Source organism: Nannospalax galili, unplaced genomic scaffold (assembly GCF_000622305.1).
Source record: "Nannospalax galili isolate Female #2095 unplaced genomic scaffold, S.galili_v1.0 scaffold634, whole genome shotgun sequence".
In the NCBI taxonomy this organism is placed as follows: domain Eukaryota; kingdom Metazoa; phylum Chordata; class Mammalia; order Rodentia; family Spalacidae; genus Nannospalax; species Nannospalax galili.
This window is the reverse complement of record NW_008336853.1, coordinates 855564-872591: the sequence shown is the minus strand read 5'-3', so window position 1 is coordinate 872591 and position 17028 is coordinate 855564. Positions and strand designations below refer to the sequence as shown.

General features: G+C 46.9%; 1 protein-coding gene across 5 annotated transcripts in view; it reads left to right on the top strand.

The window, feature by feature from the left end:
- Positions 1–17028, top strand: part of Unk (unk zinc finger) — a 33025-nt gene that overhangs the window by 8011 nt on the left and 7986 nt on the right. For 4 of the 5 annotated variants that reach the window (XM_008831380.3, XM_017797705.2, XM_029562700.1 and 1 more), the window contains 8 exons: positions 9887–10096; positions 10969–11145; positions 11284–11414; positions 11832–11967; positions 12498–12615; positions 14202–14286; positions 15817–15959; positions 16368–16568. In XM_008831380.3, coding sequence (XP_008829602.1) covers positions 9887–10096; positions 10969–11145; positions 11284–11414; positions 11832–11967; positions 12498–12615; positions 14202–14286; positions 15817–15959; positions 16368–16568 — 1201 coding nt within the window. The remainder of the gene's footprint in view (positions 1–9886; positions 10097–10968; positions 11146–11283; positions 11415–11831; positions 11968–12497; positions 12616–14201; positions 14287–15816; positions 15960–16367; positions 16569–17028) is intronic. The other variant, XM_008831378.2, reaches the window with a different exon arrangement.

Genomic DNA, 17028 nt, shown 5'->3' with positions numbered 1-17028 from the left:
TTCAGATGGCAATTAGCTGCCTTCTGGGTGCTGGGACCTAACCAGGGTCTTCTACAAGAGCAACCAGAGTTTTTAACCAGCACTCCAGCCCCTTTTAAATTAGCTTATGATGTGTTACGATTATGACTTTTTCAAAGAAAGTGTTTTCAGGGTCCTTCTCCCCCATCTCCCCCACTGTGCCCCCCTTTCTTTTTGAGCCATTGTTTCAGCTAGCCTAGGCTGGTCTCATACTTGCTCTGCCACCAAGGATGACTTTGAACTTCTGATTCTCTCATCTTCATCTCCAGAGTTGTTGGGATTACTATACAGTATTAATGTAGTGCATGTGACTCTGGGTATCCCAGCAAGAGCTTCATACATGCCAGATAAGCACTCTACCAACTGAGCACATGCCTAGCCAGATGATAAATGTACTGAAACTACCCAATGTGCACTTTAATGAGTTGGTTTTTTTTTTTTTTTTTTTTTTTTTTTTTTTTTTGTCTTTTTGAGACAGGGTCTCCTTGTAGCCCCAGCTGTCCTGGAACCCACTATGTAGACCAGGCTGGCCTTGAACTCACAAAGATCCGCCTGCCTCTGCCTCCCAAGTGCTGGGATTAAAGGTGTGCACCACCACGCCTGGCCACTTTAATGAGTTTTTATGAGTTTTATCTCAAAATTTTAAAATTAAAAAAAAAAAAATTGGTGCCTATAGTCCCTACTGCCATAGAAAGGCTTCTGTACATGTGACCCATTGCTGAGGCTCAGCAGCATTTGGGTCAATAGGGGAAAACCTGTGGTTTGCCTAAGTTCCTGGGTGCCCTCTTCCCAGCCTTCCAGTGGCTGCATCCTTGTGTGTACTCCAGCAGAATGCCCCATGGTATAAAGCTAAGGAGAAGCTTTTGAGCCAAGAAGTAGATACAGCAAGCTTAAGAAGCTTAGTTATTTGTTGTTGACGTTGCCTCTAAAAGCAAGGAACAGATTTTTCCCAATGGCTTTATAAAGTGAAGTGGGTTTACTTCCTAGGATGGGACTGAGGTAGAAGAAAATGTCCCGCTAAAACGTCATAGAGCCCATTCAGTTACTGTGATGGCACTTTAAGATTCACATGGGCGGCGGGTGTGGTGGTGCACGCCTTTAATCCCAGCACTTGGGAGGCAGAGGCAGGTGGATCTCTGTGAGTTCAAGGCCAGCCTGGTCTACATAGTCCTGGTCCAGGACAGCTGGGGCTACAGGGAGACCCTGTCTCAAAAAGATCCCCCAAAAAGGATTCACATGGGCATCCAAGGATAGTTCACGTGTCCCAGACACTTAAGATGGTGTTAATGGCCATATAGATTAGTTCTAGTAACCACAGCAAACTTTTCATCGTTTCTCTGTAAAATCCCTCAACTTTCACCCCTTTTTTCTTTGCCAGTGTGTAGAATTTGACAACAGTATCAAGAGCTGAGGAGAAAGCGAAGATGGAAAGCAATCTAGCCACTTAAATGTCATAGTGTTCTCTTTGAGGTGACCTTTTTGCTGTTGATGGCTCTATTTAGGAGATAGAAGATAATAAGGCCTGTGACAGTTCCATCATGTCATAGTGGAACTTCTCAGAATGCTCCTCCCTTTCTTTATTCTTTATATCACAGTTTGCCTCTCATTGTCAGAGTTGACTCATTTGTTTCCTGTTAACATTTGAGATCATCAGTCCTAACGAAATGACTTCTCATGAGGGGTGGAGGGGGGCCCAGGTCTTAATCTTCCTATGAAATTTTGGCCTGTTTCTAAAACAACTCCCATTAAAGAAGAGATATATTTCAGAAAAAAAGCTGATTAAATCATTTTGTATGTTGTGTTATGACTTAAAATTTTTAACTATTGGTTTTTATATCTTAGCTTCAGAACATTACTGTAGCTGGGCATGGTGATGCACACCTTTAATCCCAACACTCATAAGGCAGAGGCAGGCGGATCCCTGAGTTTGTGGCCAGCCTGGTCTACATAGCTAGTTTCAGACCAACTACAGTGAGATACTGTCTCAGAACAAAGAAACAACAAAAAGACTCTGTCTTTTGATGTTAATTTATTTAATAGGTGTCAGGTACTTGGTGACCTGATACTTTAGGTTTTGTGTGAATCAAACCTGTCTACACACAATATAGAGTAGAGATCAACAGTTGTCTGTTTCCTACTTATAAATTAGCTTACATTTACTATTGATATAAGAGTTCTTTTGTAATGAGGGGCTAGAGATGGCTCAGCCATTAAGAGCATTGACTGTTCTTGCAGAGGACCTGGGTTCAATTCCTAGCACCCACATGGTGGTTAACAACTGTCCGTAACTCCAGTTCCAGGGGATCCGATGCCCTCTTCTGACTTCTGTGGGCACTGCAGGGCATGGTACATGTAGGGTCACCTGCCTACATGCAGGCAATACACTCATAAACACAAAATAAAAATAAAAAATAAAAGAGTCCTTTGTAGTGAATATATGAAGTGTATTGTAAATAGCCAGTAGAGCATGTTTAACGTTAAGGTTTGTTTTTATTTAGTTACCTGTGGTTCTGGGTTGCCGGTCAGCAGTTCTGCTTGGCATTCTGTCCATGTAGTTTCGCAGCTGCCTGTGAGGTGCTACTCAGAGTTTTCCTTTAGCTCAGCTAAGCAGTGCATAGTTACAGCCAGCATGGTGGTTAAGAGGACTACCCCAGGGTCCCATCAACTGTGTGTAAGGCCCAGCTCTGCAACTGATTAGCTGTGGGACATTGAGCAGGTAACTGAACACTGTGTTTCAGTCTCCTGAGAACAGCCACGGTCTCTGATGGGGTAGTTGTGAGTATTGAGTGAGCTTGTCTAGTGAAGGCCAGGCATGGTGGCGCATGCCTTTAATCCCAGCACTTGGAAGGCAGAGGAAGGCCGATCTCTGTGAGTTCAAGGCCAGCCTGGTCTACATAGTGAGTTCCAGGACAGCTAGGGCTACAGGGAGACCCTGTCTCAAAAAAACCAAAAAAAAAAAAAAATTCCAGCTGAGTGGCAATGCATCTGTATCTGCAGTCCCTGTCTCACGGGGTAGCTGTGGGTATTGAGTGAACTCGTCTGGTGAAGTGCTTAAAACTGCTTCCAGCTGAATGTGATAGCAATGCATCTGTATCTCATCAGCAAACAAAACAACAAAGAGCAGAGCCTGGCACTCAGTACATTTTAAATGCTTTTTTTTTTTCCTTTTTGTCTTTTTGAGACAGGGTCTCCCTGTAGCCCCAGCTGTCCTGGAACTCACTGTATAGACCAGGCTGGCCTTGAACTCACAGAGATCTTCCTGCCTCTGCCTCCCAAGTGCTGAGACTACAGGCCACCACACCCGGGAATGCTTTTCTTTTTTAAAGACAGGATCTCTGTATGTAGCCTGACACTATGTAGCCCAGGTTGGCCTCAGTCTCCCGAGTACTGGGGTTACTAGGATGCACTATCATGCTTGACTTCTTACTGGTTTTTGAGCCAGGCCCAAATCATTGCTTTAAAGTTGCCTTATTACCTCATTTGAAGGCTTGAATCAAATGCTTTTTTTGTCTGCATCTGTGCCAAAATAAAGCCATCAATCCACAGGGCACCTGTGGGTCTGCATTGTCTTCAGAGCACAGCAGATCCACTGAGCCTGTCTCATTTCACCGTCCAATCTTGGCAGAGTCTCTATCAGAATGCCAGGGTCTCACATGATACAGGTTCTAAGCTGACCTACTCTTGTAGGGCCAAATACTTTGTTGCAGAAAAAAACAGTATGTAAAATGTCACTTTATTTTAAAAAATTTTTAAGCAGAGTGTAGTGGCGCAAACCTTTAATCCCAGGACCTGGAAGGCAGAAGCAGGTGGATCTCTGTGTGTTCAAGGTTAGCCTATCTAATAGTGAATTCCAGACCAGCTGGGGCTACAGAGAGACCCTGTCTCAAAAGGACCAAAAAAGAACAAAAAAGAATTTGTTTTGGATTTATTTTATGTGTATGAATATTTTGCCTGCATGTATGTAAGTGCACCATGTGTGTGCACTGCCTCTGGAGGTTAAAAGAGAGGGTGTCAAATCCCTTAGCACAGGAGTTATGGGTGGTTGTTAGCTGCCATGTGGGTGCTGGGAACTGAAGTTCTATGCAAGAGCAGCCAGTGTTCTTAACCACTGAGCCATCTCCCCAGTCCTTAACATTTCATTCTAAATGTATGTATCAAAATGTTGATTTTTTTTTTTTTGGTCTTTTTGAGACAGGGTCTCCCTGTAGCCCCAGCTGTCCTGGAACTCACTATGTGGACCAGGCTGGCCTTGAACTCACAGAGATCTGCCTGCCTCTGCCTCCCGAGTGCTGGGATTAAAGGTGTGTGCCACCATGCCTAGCCTTTAAATGTTGATAAAATTAGAGATTTTTCAGAACAGCTATATAGAGGAAAACTTGGAATAAAGTCAAGGTATTGTCTAATTTGGGGAGAATAAACCAAGGTTTCTTTTTTTTTTTTTGTCTTCTTGAGACAGGGTCTCCTTGTAGTTCCAGCTGCCTGGAACTTGCTCTGTAGACCAGGCTGGCCTTGAACTCACAGAGATCTGCCTGCCTCTGCCTCCCAAGTGCTGGGACTGCAGGCGTGTGCCACCACGCCCGGCTTATAAACCAAGGTTTCTAACTCTCCTTCCACATTCTCCAGTGTCAGTGATATGGGTGATGCTTATGTGAACTTTTGTTTTCCCTGTAGTGCCAATTTTGGGCTCCTTAAGGCAGGGGGACATTCAGAAGAAAGCAGAGCTAGTGAGGTGGCTCAGTGGGTAAAGCCTTTGTCACCAGTTTGACCATTTAGTTCAATCCCTGGGACCTCCATGGTGGAAGGAGAAAATTGACTCCTGCAAGTTGTCCTCTGACCTCACATGCACATGTGTGTGCACATACATACTAAACGTGATAAATTTCTTTTTAGAAAAGGAAGACAACTCCTCGGACTTGTTGCATACCAGTGTCAGCCTTTCTTCTGGTTAATTCTCTGGCCCAACAGTTGTCAGATCTTTCCAGTGGGCACCAGAAAGTGGGCTGAAATAATTGGCCAGTGGCCCCCCACCTTTAAATACCAACTTCATTACATGCCTGTCCCACTGGTCCTGAGGTTTAGTGTGCCTAGCAAGTTCCTACTGGTCCTGCAGTCTGGCTGAACTTACTCTGGCTGAAGGCCAGTTATAGGATCAAAGGCTGCCTAATTGGTTCAGACTTGCCAGGAACTCACTGGACACTTAATTATTTGCCTGAATAATACCCTTTAAGGTGACTTTCAGCTGGAGAGAATGTTTAAAATTGGGATCACTTCAGGAGATTGGAAACCAAGTTTCTATGGCACTGTGTCACGCTGGTCCAAATGTTTACCAACTTTCAATTAGTTTTTTTAAAAGAGTTATTACTTTATTTTTTAAAATATTTTACTTATTATTTTTACTTTATATGTATGAGTATATTGCCTGCATGTGTTTAAGTGCACCCGTGGCATGTGATACCCTGGAAAGTCAGAAGAGGGCATTGGATTCCCCTGGAAATGGATGGAATTAAGGATGATTGTTAGCCACCATGTAAGTGCTAAGAATCAAACCTGGATCCTGTGTAAGAACAGTCCATGCTCTTACCCACTGAACCATCTCTCCAACCCCAAGATTTATTATTTTATTTAATGTGTGTGTGCCTAAGTGTATGTATGTGCACCATGTACATGCAAGTACCCACAGAGGCCAGAAGGTCCTATTAAATCCCCTGGAACTGGAGTTACAGGCAGGTGTGAGCCACTAGATATGGGTGCTGGGACCTGAACCTGAGTCGACAAGTGACTTTAATTGCTGAGCCATCTCTGTAGCTCCTCTATTTTTTTTTTTTTTAAGCAGCTTTAGTTTGTAATTCCCAAAGTTGTACAGTTTCTGGGTCCTGGTTGATTAAAAAGAATGCCTGTGTATGCCATTATAAACATGGAATCTACAACTGCTAATTGTCTGCTTCTCAAAGATAAGGAGAGCTCTTCAGCATATTTTGAGAAATATATACATAGTTGGAAAATTCCCGCTAGTGTGCCCTTATAGTGTTCTCTTTGATGCTAAAAAATACTTTATTTCTGGAACTGGAGAAATGGCTTAGCAGTTAAGAGTGCTTACTGCTCTTGCAGAGGATCCACGTTCAGTTTCCAGCACCCATATTGTGACTCTGATGCCTTCTGGTCTCCCTGGTATACATTCATACATATGCAGGGAAAACACTTGTTCACCTAAAATAAAAATAAACAGTTTATTATTTTTATTTTTATGTATATAAGTGTATTGCCTGCATGTGTATAAGTGCACTTGTGTTGTGCATTGCCCAAGTGGGTCAGAAGGTGTCAAATTCCCCTGGCACTGGAGTTAACAATGGCTTTTAGCTGCCTTGTTGGTGCTGGGAACGAAACCCCAGTCCTCTGCAAGAGCATCCAGTGCTCTTAATTGCTGAGGCATCTGTCCAGCCCCTGCAATTTTATTTTTTATTATGAGACAGGGTCTCACTATGTAGCCCTGGTTGGCCTAGAACTCACAGAGATCTGCCTGCTTCTGCTTCCTGAGTGCTGAGATTAAAGACATCCACCACCAAACCTGGCCATAAATAAGTCTTCTAAAAAATATATTAAGCAGTGGCAGGTAGATCTCTGTGGGATCGAGGCCAGCCTGGTCTACATAGTGAATTCCAGGCCTGCTGGGGCTACAGGGAGACCCCACCTCAAAAAAAAAAAAAAAAAAAAAAAAACGAACAAAATTATTTTACTTGGCATAGTAGAACATAGCTATATCATAGCACTGGGGCAGCTGAGGCAGGAAGATTAGCTATGAGTTCAAGGCCAACCTGGATTACATACAAAGTTTCAGAGTAGCCTGGGCTAAATAGAGAGACCCTGACTCAAAAAAAAAAAAAAAAAAACCAACAACAAAAAGGCATAAAAAGATGTAGCTCAGATGACAGAGTGCTCTTAACTGCTGAGCCATCTTTCCAGCCCCAAATTACAAGTTTTTTTTTTTTGTTTTGTTTTTTGTTTTTTTCGGGGGGGTCTTTTTGAGACAGAGTTTCCCTGTAGCCCTAGCTGTCCTGGACCTCACCGTGTAGACCAGGCTGGCCTTGAACTCACGGAGATCCGCCTGCCTCTGCCTGCCTCCCGAGCGCTGGGACTAAAGGCATGCACCACCACGCCTGGCTTAAGTTTGTTTTTTGTTTGTTTGTTTGTTTTTTAATGTGTATGAGTGTATTGCCTGCATGTATGTAAGTGTACCCATGATATTCAATGCCTGTGTAGGTCAGAAGAGGGCATCAGATTCCCTGTAACTGGAGTTAACAGATGGTTGTTAGCTGCCATGTGGATGCTGGGAATTGAACCTGGGTCCTCTGTATGAGCAGCCAGTGCTCTTTAACCATGGAACCATCTCTCTAGCCCCCAAATTAGAAGTTTTATAACTATTTTTTTTCTTTTTTTGAGACAAGGTCTTCCTGTAGCCCTAGCTGGCCTGGAACTCCTTGTATAGCCAAGGGTGCCCTTGAACTCTTTACCTCCTGACTCCGCCTCCTGAGCGCTGGAACTACAGGTGTGCACCATCTCATTCACTGTGTGCAGTGCTGGGGCTGGGCAGACCCTCTACCAACTGAGCTACATCCCCAGCCACCTAAATTTCTTTTCTTTCTTTTTTTTTTTTTGTCTTTTTTGAGACAGGGTTTCCCTGTATCCCCAGCTGTCTTGGAACTTGCTATGTAGACCAGGCTGGCCTCAAACTCACTGAGATCCACCTGCCTCTGCCTCCCGAGTGCTGGGATTAAAGGCGTGCACCACCTCGCCCAGCTAAATTTCTTTTTAGGTATTTGTGGGGAAGAAAGTAGCCTGTAGAAGTAATATTAATATGAACTACAGGTTATGTAAATAAGTATTATTTGATACAACATAATCTCCAGAAAATTGGCTTGGTTTTGTTTTCCTTTTTTGTTGTTGTTGTTTGTTTTTTCAAATCTTTAAATTTTATTCTTCAGTTAGCAACCTTCGAAAGAACTCGGAGCGAGGTACAGATTCAAAAACATTTGGGTTTTGCTTAAGGTGTTTGAATAGAAAGGCTTGCAGGGTTAAAGCTAGCCAGACCCATCCCAAAGCCTCAGGTTTTCATCCAGGTGCCAGTCAGCGAGGGGTTGGCCTAACATCTTGAAGCATGGGTGTTCCACCTCATGTCAAGACTTAGTCCCTTCATGTGGAATGAAGCATAGGTTATCTGTCAAACCAGACAGACAGGAAGACAAAAGAAAAAAAGGCTTTTTGTTTAAATGCCAATGGGGCCAGGAGAGTGTCAGGCTGTAGGAACCCTTCCAGATTACCGTATAGTGTCTCAGAATGTACTGGGGGCACAGAGATGATACCTACCTCTGAACTCCTTTCTCTTTCCCAGAGTCTCTACTGCTCCACTTGTGTCCTGTAGAGGGACCTAGAGCTTTTGAAACCAGACAGTCTGTTTCTGATTTGTACAGTTCCCTTTCCCTGACACACCCTTCCCAGAATCTGTCTGTACTAGCACCCCTTTCTTCTAACCCTCTATACCAGCCTAGGTCAAGGATCCCTCTTTTTGGTTACCAGGATTCCCTGAGCAAACCTTCTTTACATTCTTTTCAAATCAGGCTGCTTCTCCCACACTCCTGTATATACACAGCTATGGAGCTCTCTGCAGCTGTCCTCACTGGCAGCAGAGGTCCTTCTCAACTTTTTGGTTTGCCTGGATTGTTAGCCTTGAGAGAATAAAGAAAATAGCTGGCCAGATGGCTCAGCAGCTAAAGGTACCCCATGACCTGAGTTTGAGCTCTAGAACCCACACAAAGGAGGAAAGAGCCAGCTCCACACAGTTGTCCTCTGGTCTGCATGCACATACCATGGCTTATATACTACATATATATATATTATATATATAATAGATATTATATATATATATATATATATGTAATGAAAAATTTTTTTTAACACACACATTTTTAAAATGGACTGTCTGCCCATCCTATGACATAGTCCCTATGTCAGTATAGGAGAACTCCAGACTGGACAGGGTAGTAAAGAAAATATAAATAGGCAGTATATGTGTTCTGTAGCAGGTAAATGGATCTGGATCCCTCCACTGGGTAGAGAATGGGAGATATTTGGAGTATCTTGGCTGTTACATGAGGGTAGAGGAGAGAGACACCAGACAGCTCTCAAATCCTTAAGATGTAGATAGCCCCAACTGTTGCAGGTCTTCCTGTATGAGACTGGGGGCAGGCCAAACTAAAGGGGGGGGTCTCCCTTCAGAATCACTGTATGAGCTCCTTTCCAAATACCCACCTAGGTAGTGCTAAAGGCAGCCCTGAGGTAGTAGTCAGGGTTGGTAGTCCACAGGGACACTTAGCAACCAGGACTTCAGCCTCAAAGCAGCATCTTATCTGCATTTCTTCCCTCAAACCACAGCACCATGCTGGTTCGTGTTGGAAGGGATGCCTCTGGGAATTGGCAGGTGCATGTGGGCAGCAGAGTCCTGCAAACAGTGTGGGAGAGGCAACTCCTGCTCTTGTGCATAGCCCTTGCCCTGTGATTAGTGGCTTGACTTGGGAAACCTCAAATGGCTTAGTCAAGCTGCTGCTGAAGACCACAGCTGCCTTCCCCACAGACAGCCGACTGCTGAGGCTCTTGCAGCCTGTGGTTCGTGGCTTTCTCACTCGCTTGGGACCTGGGTGTTGGAGTGCATCCAGAAGCTGAGGCTCAGCCTAAGCCCTGGACCTCTCCTGGTGTCCCAGTGGAGGTGACACCCCAGAACAAGGTTCTTGGGACTTGGTGGCTAACTTTTTGCTGGGAAGCAAAGATCTTCTCTCTCTGCTCCTGGCCCACTCCACTCAGACTTCTCTCTCCACAGGTACCTGAAGGAGTTTCGCACAGAGCAATGCCCACTCTTTGTGCAACACAAATGTACGCAGCATCGGCCCTACACCTGCTTCCATTGGCACTTTGTGAACCAGCGGCGCCGCAGGTCCATCCGCCGTCGGGACGGTACCTTCAACTACAGTCCAGACGTCTACTGCACCAAGTATGACGAGGCTACAGGCCTCTGCCCCGAGGGCGACGAGTGAGTGCTCAGCCTGCCCTCAGAAGAACCCCAGGTCTCCTAGGTCAGATGCCCTGAGAATAGACTGGGCAAATCATGGGAAGCCAACCTGAGGCTGCTTTGGGGAGGACTGGCTCACAGCCTGGCCCACCTGCCAATGGGTCAGACTTGAACTCACCCTTACCCTGGCTTAGTGGTACAGCAAAAAGTTGGAGTGGCTTTTGTTTTCCTTTGCCTATTACAAGAATATCAGAAATAAAATAGGCCTTTTTTTCCATGAAGCCTAAAGGACCACATTTGAACAAGTGATATGCTCTGGGTCTTTCCCCTCTGCTCCTGCCACCATCCACTGCACTGTCCTGTGAGGATTTCCACCGTAGTGGCAGCTTAGAGAGACAGAGCCACACTAGGTTTTTGGTGGTTAATATTAACTGTCTCCACAATTCTCTGTAGAGGACTTGGGAACATTGCTGAGCAGGAACATTCGTTGGCCCAGCTCGCCATTTGTTTTCAACCTTGTAGGAGCCAGATGGAATGTGCTAGTGGGTTTCTGTGCAACATGCTGAACTCTTCCTGCACTGGCCTACCTTCCTCACAGAGATCAAGCCCCTCTCTTCAAACCTTTTAAAGCACATGGGGCATGTGCACAAGTTTCAGTGGGTTGATTGCTTCTCTAAGGATCCCCCAGAAGTATGTCCTCTGAGGCATCTGTAGGCAGCCTGGGGGTACCAGGCCCTTCAGGCCTCAGTGCATTGGTAGCAGAATTTTCATCATTACCTTCCTCAGTCCACCATCACTGTACCCTCTGGGTCATGGTGGCAGCCTTTCAAAGGTTAGGGAGAGTAACCCAAGCCTCAGGAGGCAAAGTTGACTGACTTTTACTGCTGTTCCAGGTGCCCATTCCTGCATAGGACCACAGGGGACACTGAGCGCAGGTACCACCTTCGTTACTACAAAACTGGAATCTGTATCCACGAGACTGACTCAAAAGGCAACTGCACCAAAAACGGCCTGCACTGCGCTTTTGCCCACGGGCCCCATGACCTCCGCTCCCCTGTCTATGACATCAGGTAAACTGGTGCTGGGTTCTGAGGGCAGAGGTCCTGACAGGTAGTGTTGGCTGACCTCAAAAAGAAAAGAGGATGGCACTCTGTTTCATGTTTTCCCATGCTTCCTCCCACCCTCTCTGTCCTTTCCTCTTCTCCTAGGGAGCTACAGGCCATGGAAGCCTTGCAGAATGGCCAGACCACAGTAGAGGGCAGCATAGAAAGCCAGTCGGCTGGTGCCGCAAGCCATGCCATGATAGAAAAAATTCTGAGTGAAGAACCTCGGTGGCAAGGTACAGGCAACCACAGGCCGCCCTGCACTCTTCCTTCCCAGAACTGCCCAAGACTTGGTTCACAATTACCTACTCCCTTTTCCAACTGAACCCACCACCTCTGTTAGGAGACATCTCACCTCCTTATCTCATTTAAAACCCATCATTCAAAAGACACTTACAGGGAAGTTTTCTGGATAGGTTGCATTCCCAAGATCCCTCTAGGTTTTCATGCATTTACCCTCACCCATGTGTTTCCCATCCTGATGTGTGCCCATGGCCTGTACAAAAGGTGGCCCTGCTCATGCCTTGCATGGGAACCTCAGCTTTGAGACCCCTTCCCAGTAGCACTTTCTTGCCTTCCCTGAATTCTACTCCTGTTCTTTTTGGGGTGCTCCAGCTCCACTCCCTGACCCCTCCCTCTGGCCCCCTGTGTAGAGACCGCTTATGTGCTGGGGAACTATAAGACGGAGCCGTGCAAGAAGCCACCGCGGCTGTGCCGCCAGGGCTATGCCTGTCCCTACTACCACAACAGCAAGGACCGGCGGCGGAGCCCCCGGAAGCACAAATACAGGTCCTTTGGCCCTAGGAGGCCAGCCATGGGAGGGAGGAGTGGCAGGGAAAGGATTGTGGCTGCGATTGCCACCACCAGGACTCTCAGGGAGATGGGGAGGCAAGCCTTGAGGTTTATAGGGCCCTGTTTTTAAAGGGGAGGGACTGTGAAGGATGATTGGATGATGGGATCCAGTTCTAACATGAGGCCCATCCATTTCTGATTCTGCACGGTGCTGGAGTGGAGTCAGGTCCCAATGTGGGAAGTGTGGTGTGGCTGTGGCCTGACTCCTGGGCTGTCATAGGCTCAGTTCCTGACTGAAGGGAGAAAGCTGTGTCCTTGGTAATAATGCAGCCAGCTGGGCCAGAGGAACAGCCCAACTTCTTGCCCTAGCGAGACCCTTACTGTATAGCTGATCTTTTCCATTTCTGCACCTGAACCTGTGAGCCAGGGAGACCAGAAAGGGGCCTTGCACAGGAATCCAGGTAGCACTCTGTGGGTCCTAGTCTCACCTTTTCTTGCCTCTGTCTGACCCTTTCTCATTGGACCAGGTCATCTCCATGTCCAAACGTCAAACATGGGGACGAGTGGGGAGACCCCGGCAAGTGTGAGAATGGAGACTCCTGCCAGTATTGCCACACCCGCACAGAGCAGCAGTTCCATCCAGAGGTAGGCCCTGACAGTAGGGACTGGGATCCTTTGAGGGGCCATGGTTGACTTAGTATCTCCCCTTTGGGAAGCTAGAAGACGGACAAGGAGGATGAGGGCAAATATTGGCACCATCCTGGAAGAGGGATCCATGAGTACCTCAGGGTGAAGCTTCTCTTGTTCTCGGCCTACCTGTCCCTCACAGCTCTCTGTTTCTAGTTAGTTTCCCAGTCCACCCCACAGGGAAGCATGGGCTGAGCCTGATGGCCTAGCCATTCTGGGCTTAACACCATTTGTGGTACTTACTATAATCTGCTGACTGCTGCAGATTAGAGCCCAGGGGAGAGCAGCCTCTTTGATGTAGTTCTCAGCCCACCTACACAATATCAGTGTACCTACCTCCTATGCAGTATATGAAGAGGTACATGCTGTGCCTGCCCCTGGTTCTGAGGAAGCCAGGACACACTGAGAGAGAAACAGATGTCATATGGCAGTAGACATCAGAGGGGAAAGTTAGACCCAGTAGTGATCACAAGCCCTGGGTTCCCTGGCAAGGGCATTTTGGAGATGGCTGTGTGCTGCCTGAGATCATGGCTCACTTAAGAATGCCCAGGAGGCACGCTCAGAGTTACAGCCCCAGTCAAGACCTGAGTGGTGGCAATCCCTTTGTAATAACTAGTGGGCCCCGTTACTCCAGAAAGGCATTGGTGGTGGAGAGGTGCATCAGGCGTTTGAGTAAGAGGTTGATAGGGTAAAAGTAGATGCAATGGTACATGCCTATAATCCTGGCACTTGAGAGGGTAAAGCGGGAGGATTAAATTTAAGGCCAGCAGAAACTACTACATATTAAGACCCTGTCTCAAAAAAGAAGTTGGGCTAGGTATGGTGGTACATGCCAGTCATTCCAATACTTGGGACAGAAGGATCATAGCAAGTTCAAGGCTAGCCTGCTCTACATAGTGAATACTAGACTAGCTATTGATACATAGCAAACCCTGTCTCAAGAAAGAATAGAACAGGGCTGGAGAGATGGCTCAGTGGTTAAAAGGTTAAAACTACTAGCTGCTCTCACAGAGGCCTGGCTAACTGTAATTTCAGTTCCTGGGCATCTGATGCCCTCTTCTGGCTTCTGCGGGCATTGCTGGCATGTGGTGCACTACATACATGCAAGCAAAATATTCATACACATAAAATAAAATGAATAAATTAAAAGTATATAGTTTATTTTTATTTTATGTGTATGCGTGTATTGCCTGCATGTAGGTAAGTGCACCTGTGTCGTGCAATGCCCACAGAGGACAGAAGAGATCCCCTGAAACTGGAGTTATGGACAGTTGTTAGCTGCCATGTGGGTGCTGGGATTCGAACCCGGGTCTTCTGCAAGAGCTGCCAGTGTTCTTAACCACTAAGCCATCTCTCCAGCCCAAAAACGAATAAATTTTAAAAATAAATTTGAAAAAGAAGTTAGTAAGTAGAGACTTAGGGATGGGCAGAAGTCGGGGGCCCGGGGAATCTCAAAACTTGCTTTGCTTCACTGAAGAAAGAGTCTGCCTGCTGCTGTTGCTGAATCTGACCTGTGTCTGCTCTGCTCTGTCCTGCCCTTCCAGATCTACAAATCCACCAAGTGCAATGATATGCAGCAGTCAGGCAGCTGCCCCCGAGGACCTTTCTGCGCCTTTGCACACATAGAACGTAAGCTGTTCCCCTGCCCCCAAGGCGGTGCCTTTCCTCCTCTCCCTTCCCTAAGCGCTGCTGAGGTAGGCAAAGGCGCAGTCTCTGGAAACACTTCATGCACAGGAGCCCTTGTCTAGCAGCAGTGGGCCTTGTCAGGACTAGAAGTTCTGTTCCCCTTCCTTCTCTGAAACTGGCCCTGAAGCCCTGGGGCAGCTTTTCAAGATCAGAGTCCCCAGACAAGAAGAGGCACTATGCCAAAAAAGGAATTTGACAGCTTCTGCCAGTCTTCTGTCAGACATCAGTAACGGTGCATGGAGCCATTCTGCGCTGAGCTGGTCATTCCTCTAGAGCAGAGCTATCCAAAGTGTTGGGTAGATTAACATGCTAAAAACAAACCAAAACAAAAAAGAAACAGGTTAAATTAGCTTCAACATTTATATTTAGCATGATATAAAATGCCATTTCAATAAGCAGTCAATATAAAAAATATCAAGAGCTGAAAGTCTATTTTTTATGTATGGGTATATTGCCTGCATATGTATAAGTGCACCCGTGTCATGCAATGCCTGCAGAGGTCAGAAGAGGGTGTTGGATCTCCTGGTACTGGAGTTATGGACAGTTGTTAGCCTTGAAGTGGGTGCTGGGAATCGAACCTGGGTCCTCTGCAAGAGCAGTCAGTTTTCTTAACCACTGAGCCATCTCTCCGCCCCTAGAGAGCTGAAAGTTATTTTAACATAGCTTATTTCAGTTCAAATCAGTGCATTTCAAGTGCTCAGTAGCCGCAGGTAGCTTGTTGCTGCCATAAAACAATGCAAGTTGATATGCTCTCTGTCATGTTCCAGGCCATCTCTCCAGTTGTAGAGTGGGTGCAGGGATTGGCACTTGTTTAGCTGCAGGTCATTTACCTGGTTCTCTTTCTAGGCTCAGTTCTGTCTCTTAGAAGAGTAAACAGAGAGCTCTGGGAGGGAAAAGCAGATGGAGGTGCAGCAGTAGCTGCATTATGCATTATGATTCATTATGGACCATCCAATTGTCACAACACAGAGACGTGACTAATACTTTCGGCAGTGGAATTAATACATAATGGGGTAGAAATCCAGCTCCTCTGACTCCAGCTATTATCTTGGAATACTTAGCTGAATTTTCTGAACCTCAGTTTCCTTTTTTATAAAATGAAGACCATGATATTACTTATAGTTGGCAATTAGCACAAAATGCTGGCCTATAGTAAGTGTAGAGGGCACAATGCCAGTGAAAATAACAATTCCTGTAGGGGCAGGGGGCTGAATGATCTCCTTTTAGAAGATGTGCAAGAGCTGGGTGTGGTGGCATACATCTTTAATCCCAGCACTTGGGAGGCAGAGGCAGGTGGATCTCTGAGTTCAAGGCCAGAGATCTGGTCTGGTCTACATATCAAGTTACAGGCCAGCTGGGGCTACAGGGAGACCCTGTCTCAAAAAGACCCCCCCCACCCAAAGATGTTCAGGAGCATTTTTTACAGGGACAGAGGTGGCTTGGAAGCCTGCTGACCCCTGTTTCCTCTTGCAGCACCCCCCTTAAGTGATGACATGCAGCCTTCCTCAGCTGTATCCAGCCCCACCCAAGCGGGTCCTGTCTTGTACATGCCATCTGCTGCCGGAGACTCGGTGCCTGTGAGCCCCTCCAGCCCGCATGCCCCTGACCTCAGTGCTGTACGTGCTTGTCCTAGGGAATGGGTGGCACCCTGCCTGCCCAGGAGCCAGCTCCTGTTTCTCTTGTGCCCTAGGAGCCTGAGGCTCTCTCAGCCTGTGCTTGGGAAGGAGGCCCTGGTATTTGTCCTGGGGCCAAGGAGTTCTGCCTTTTCTATCCCAAGGGTTTTTCCTCTGTCAAGTGATGGTGAGGGTACATCTTGAGAGCCTGTGCTGTTCAGCCTGAGCAGGGCTGGGATGAATCATCTTATCACTCCCGTCCATCAAATCTCCCCTAAGGCTCAGAAGCCCCTAAGTGCTTATTGCTGGCCATTGACCACAGCCCCTTGCTGATTGTGAGGCAGGGTTGGAGGGTGGCCATTCCCCTGTCCACATTGTACCCATTGCCCACCACCCATCTGTCCTCTGCAGATCCTCTGTAGGAACAGTGGCCTGGGCAGCCCATCTCACCTCTGCAGCTCCCCACCAGGCCCTGGCAGGAAGACCTCAAACCTGGAGGGCCTGGTCTTCCCAGGGGAGTCGAGCCTCGCCCCTGGCAGCTACAAAAAAGCTCCTGGCTTCGAAAGGGAAGACCAGGTTGGAGCGGAGTACCTGAAAAATTTCAAGTGCCAGGTAAAGGATTCAAGGAGCAGCAGAGGATACTGAGTCCAGTGAGCTTAACCTTCTTCCGGGGGTGGGAACAGCTTAGAAGAGAGGCCTGAGCCACCTGTGGAGAGGATACTAGGAGCTAGGATTGAGCCCATGTCTTCAGCCTCTTCAGGATTGAGCAGAGTAGGTCATGTCACTCCATTTCCCAGATGAGGATAAGACTCAAGAGGCTGAATAGGGTATTTCTCCTTTGGAGCCCCTCACACTCTTGGGAGCTGTTTCTCACTTTTCCTTAATAAATTTGTGTTCACTATGCAAAAGACTGTGTAGCTTCCCCAAGGCCATCGAGCCAGTCAGTAGGAGCAAGATGTCCCCCTTTCCATTCCAAACTATGATGCTCTAATGAGGGGACAAGGCCTGGAGTCAGTAAATAGCCAGGGATAAACCTAGGCTCATCCAAAGGTTAGAGTCACCTGGGAGGAAA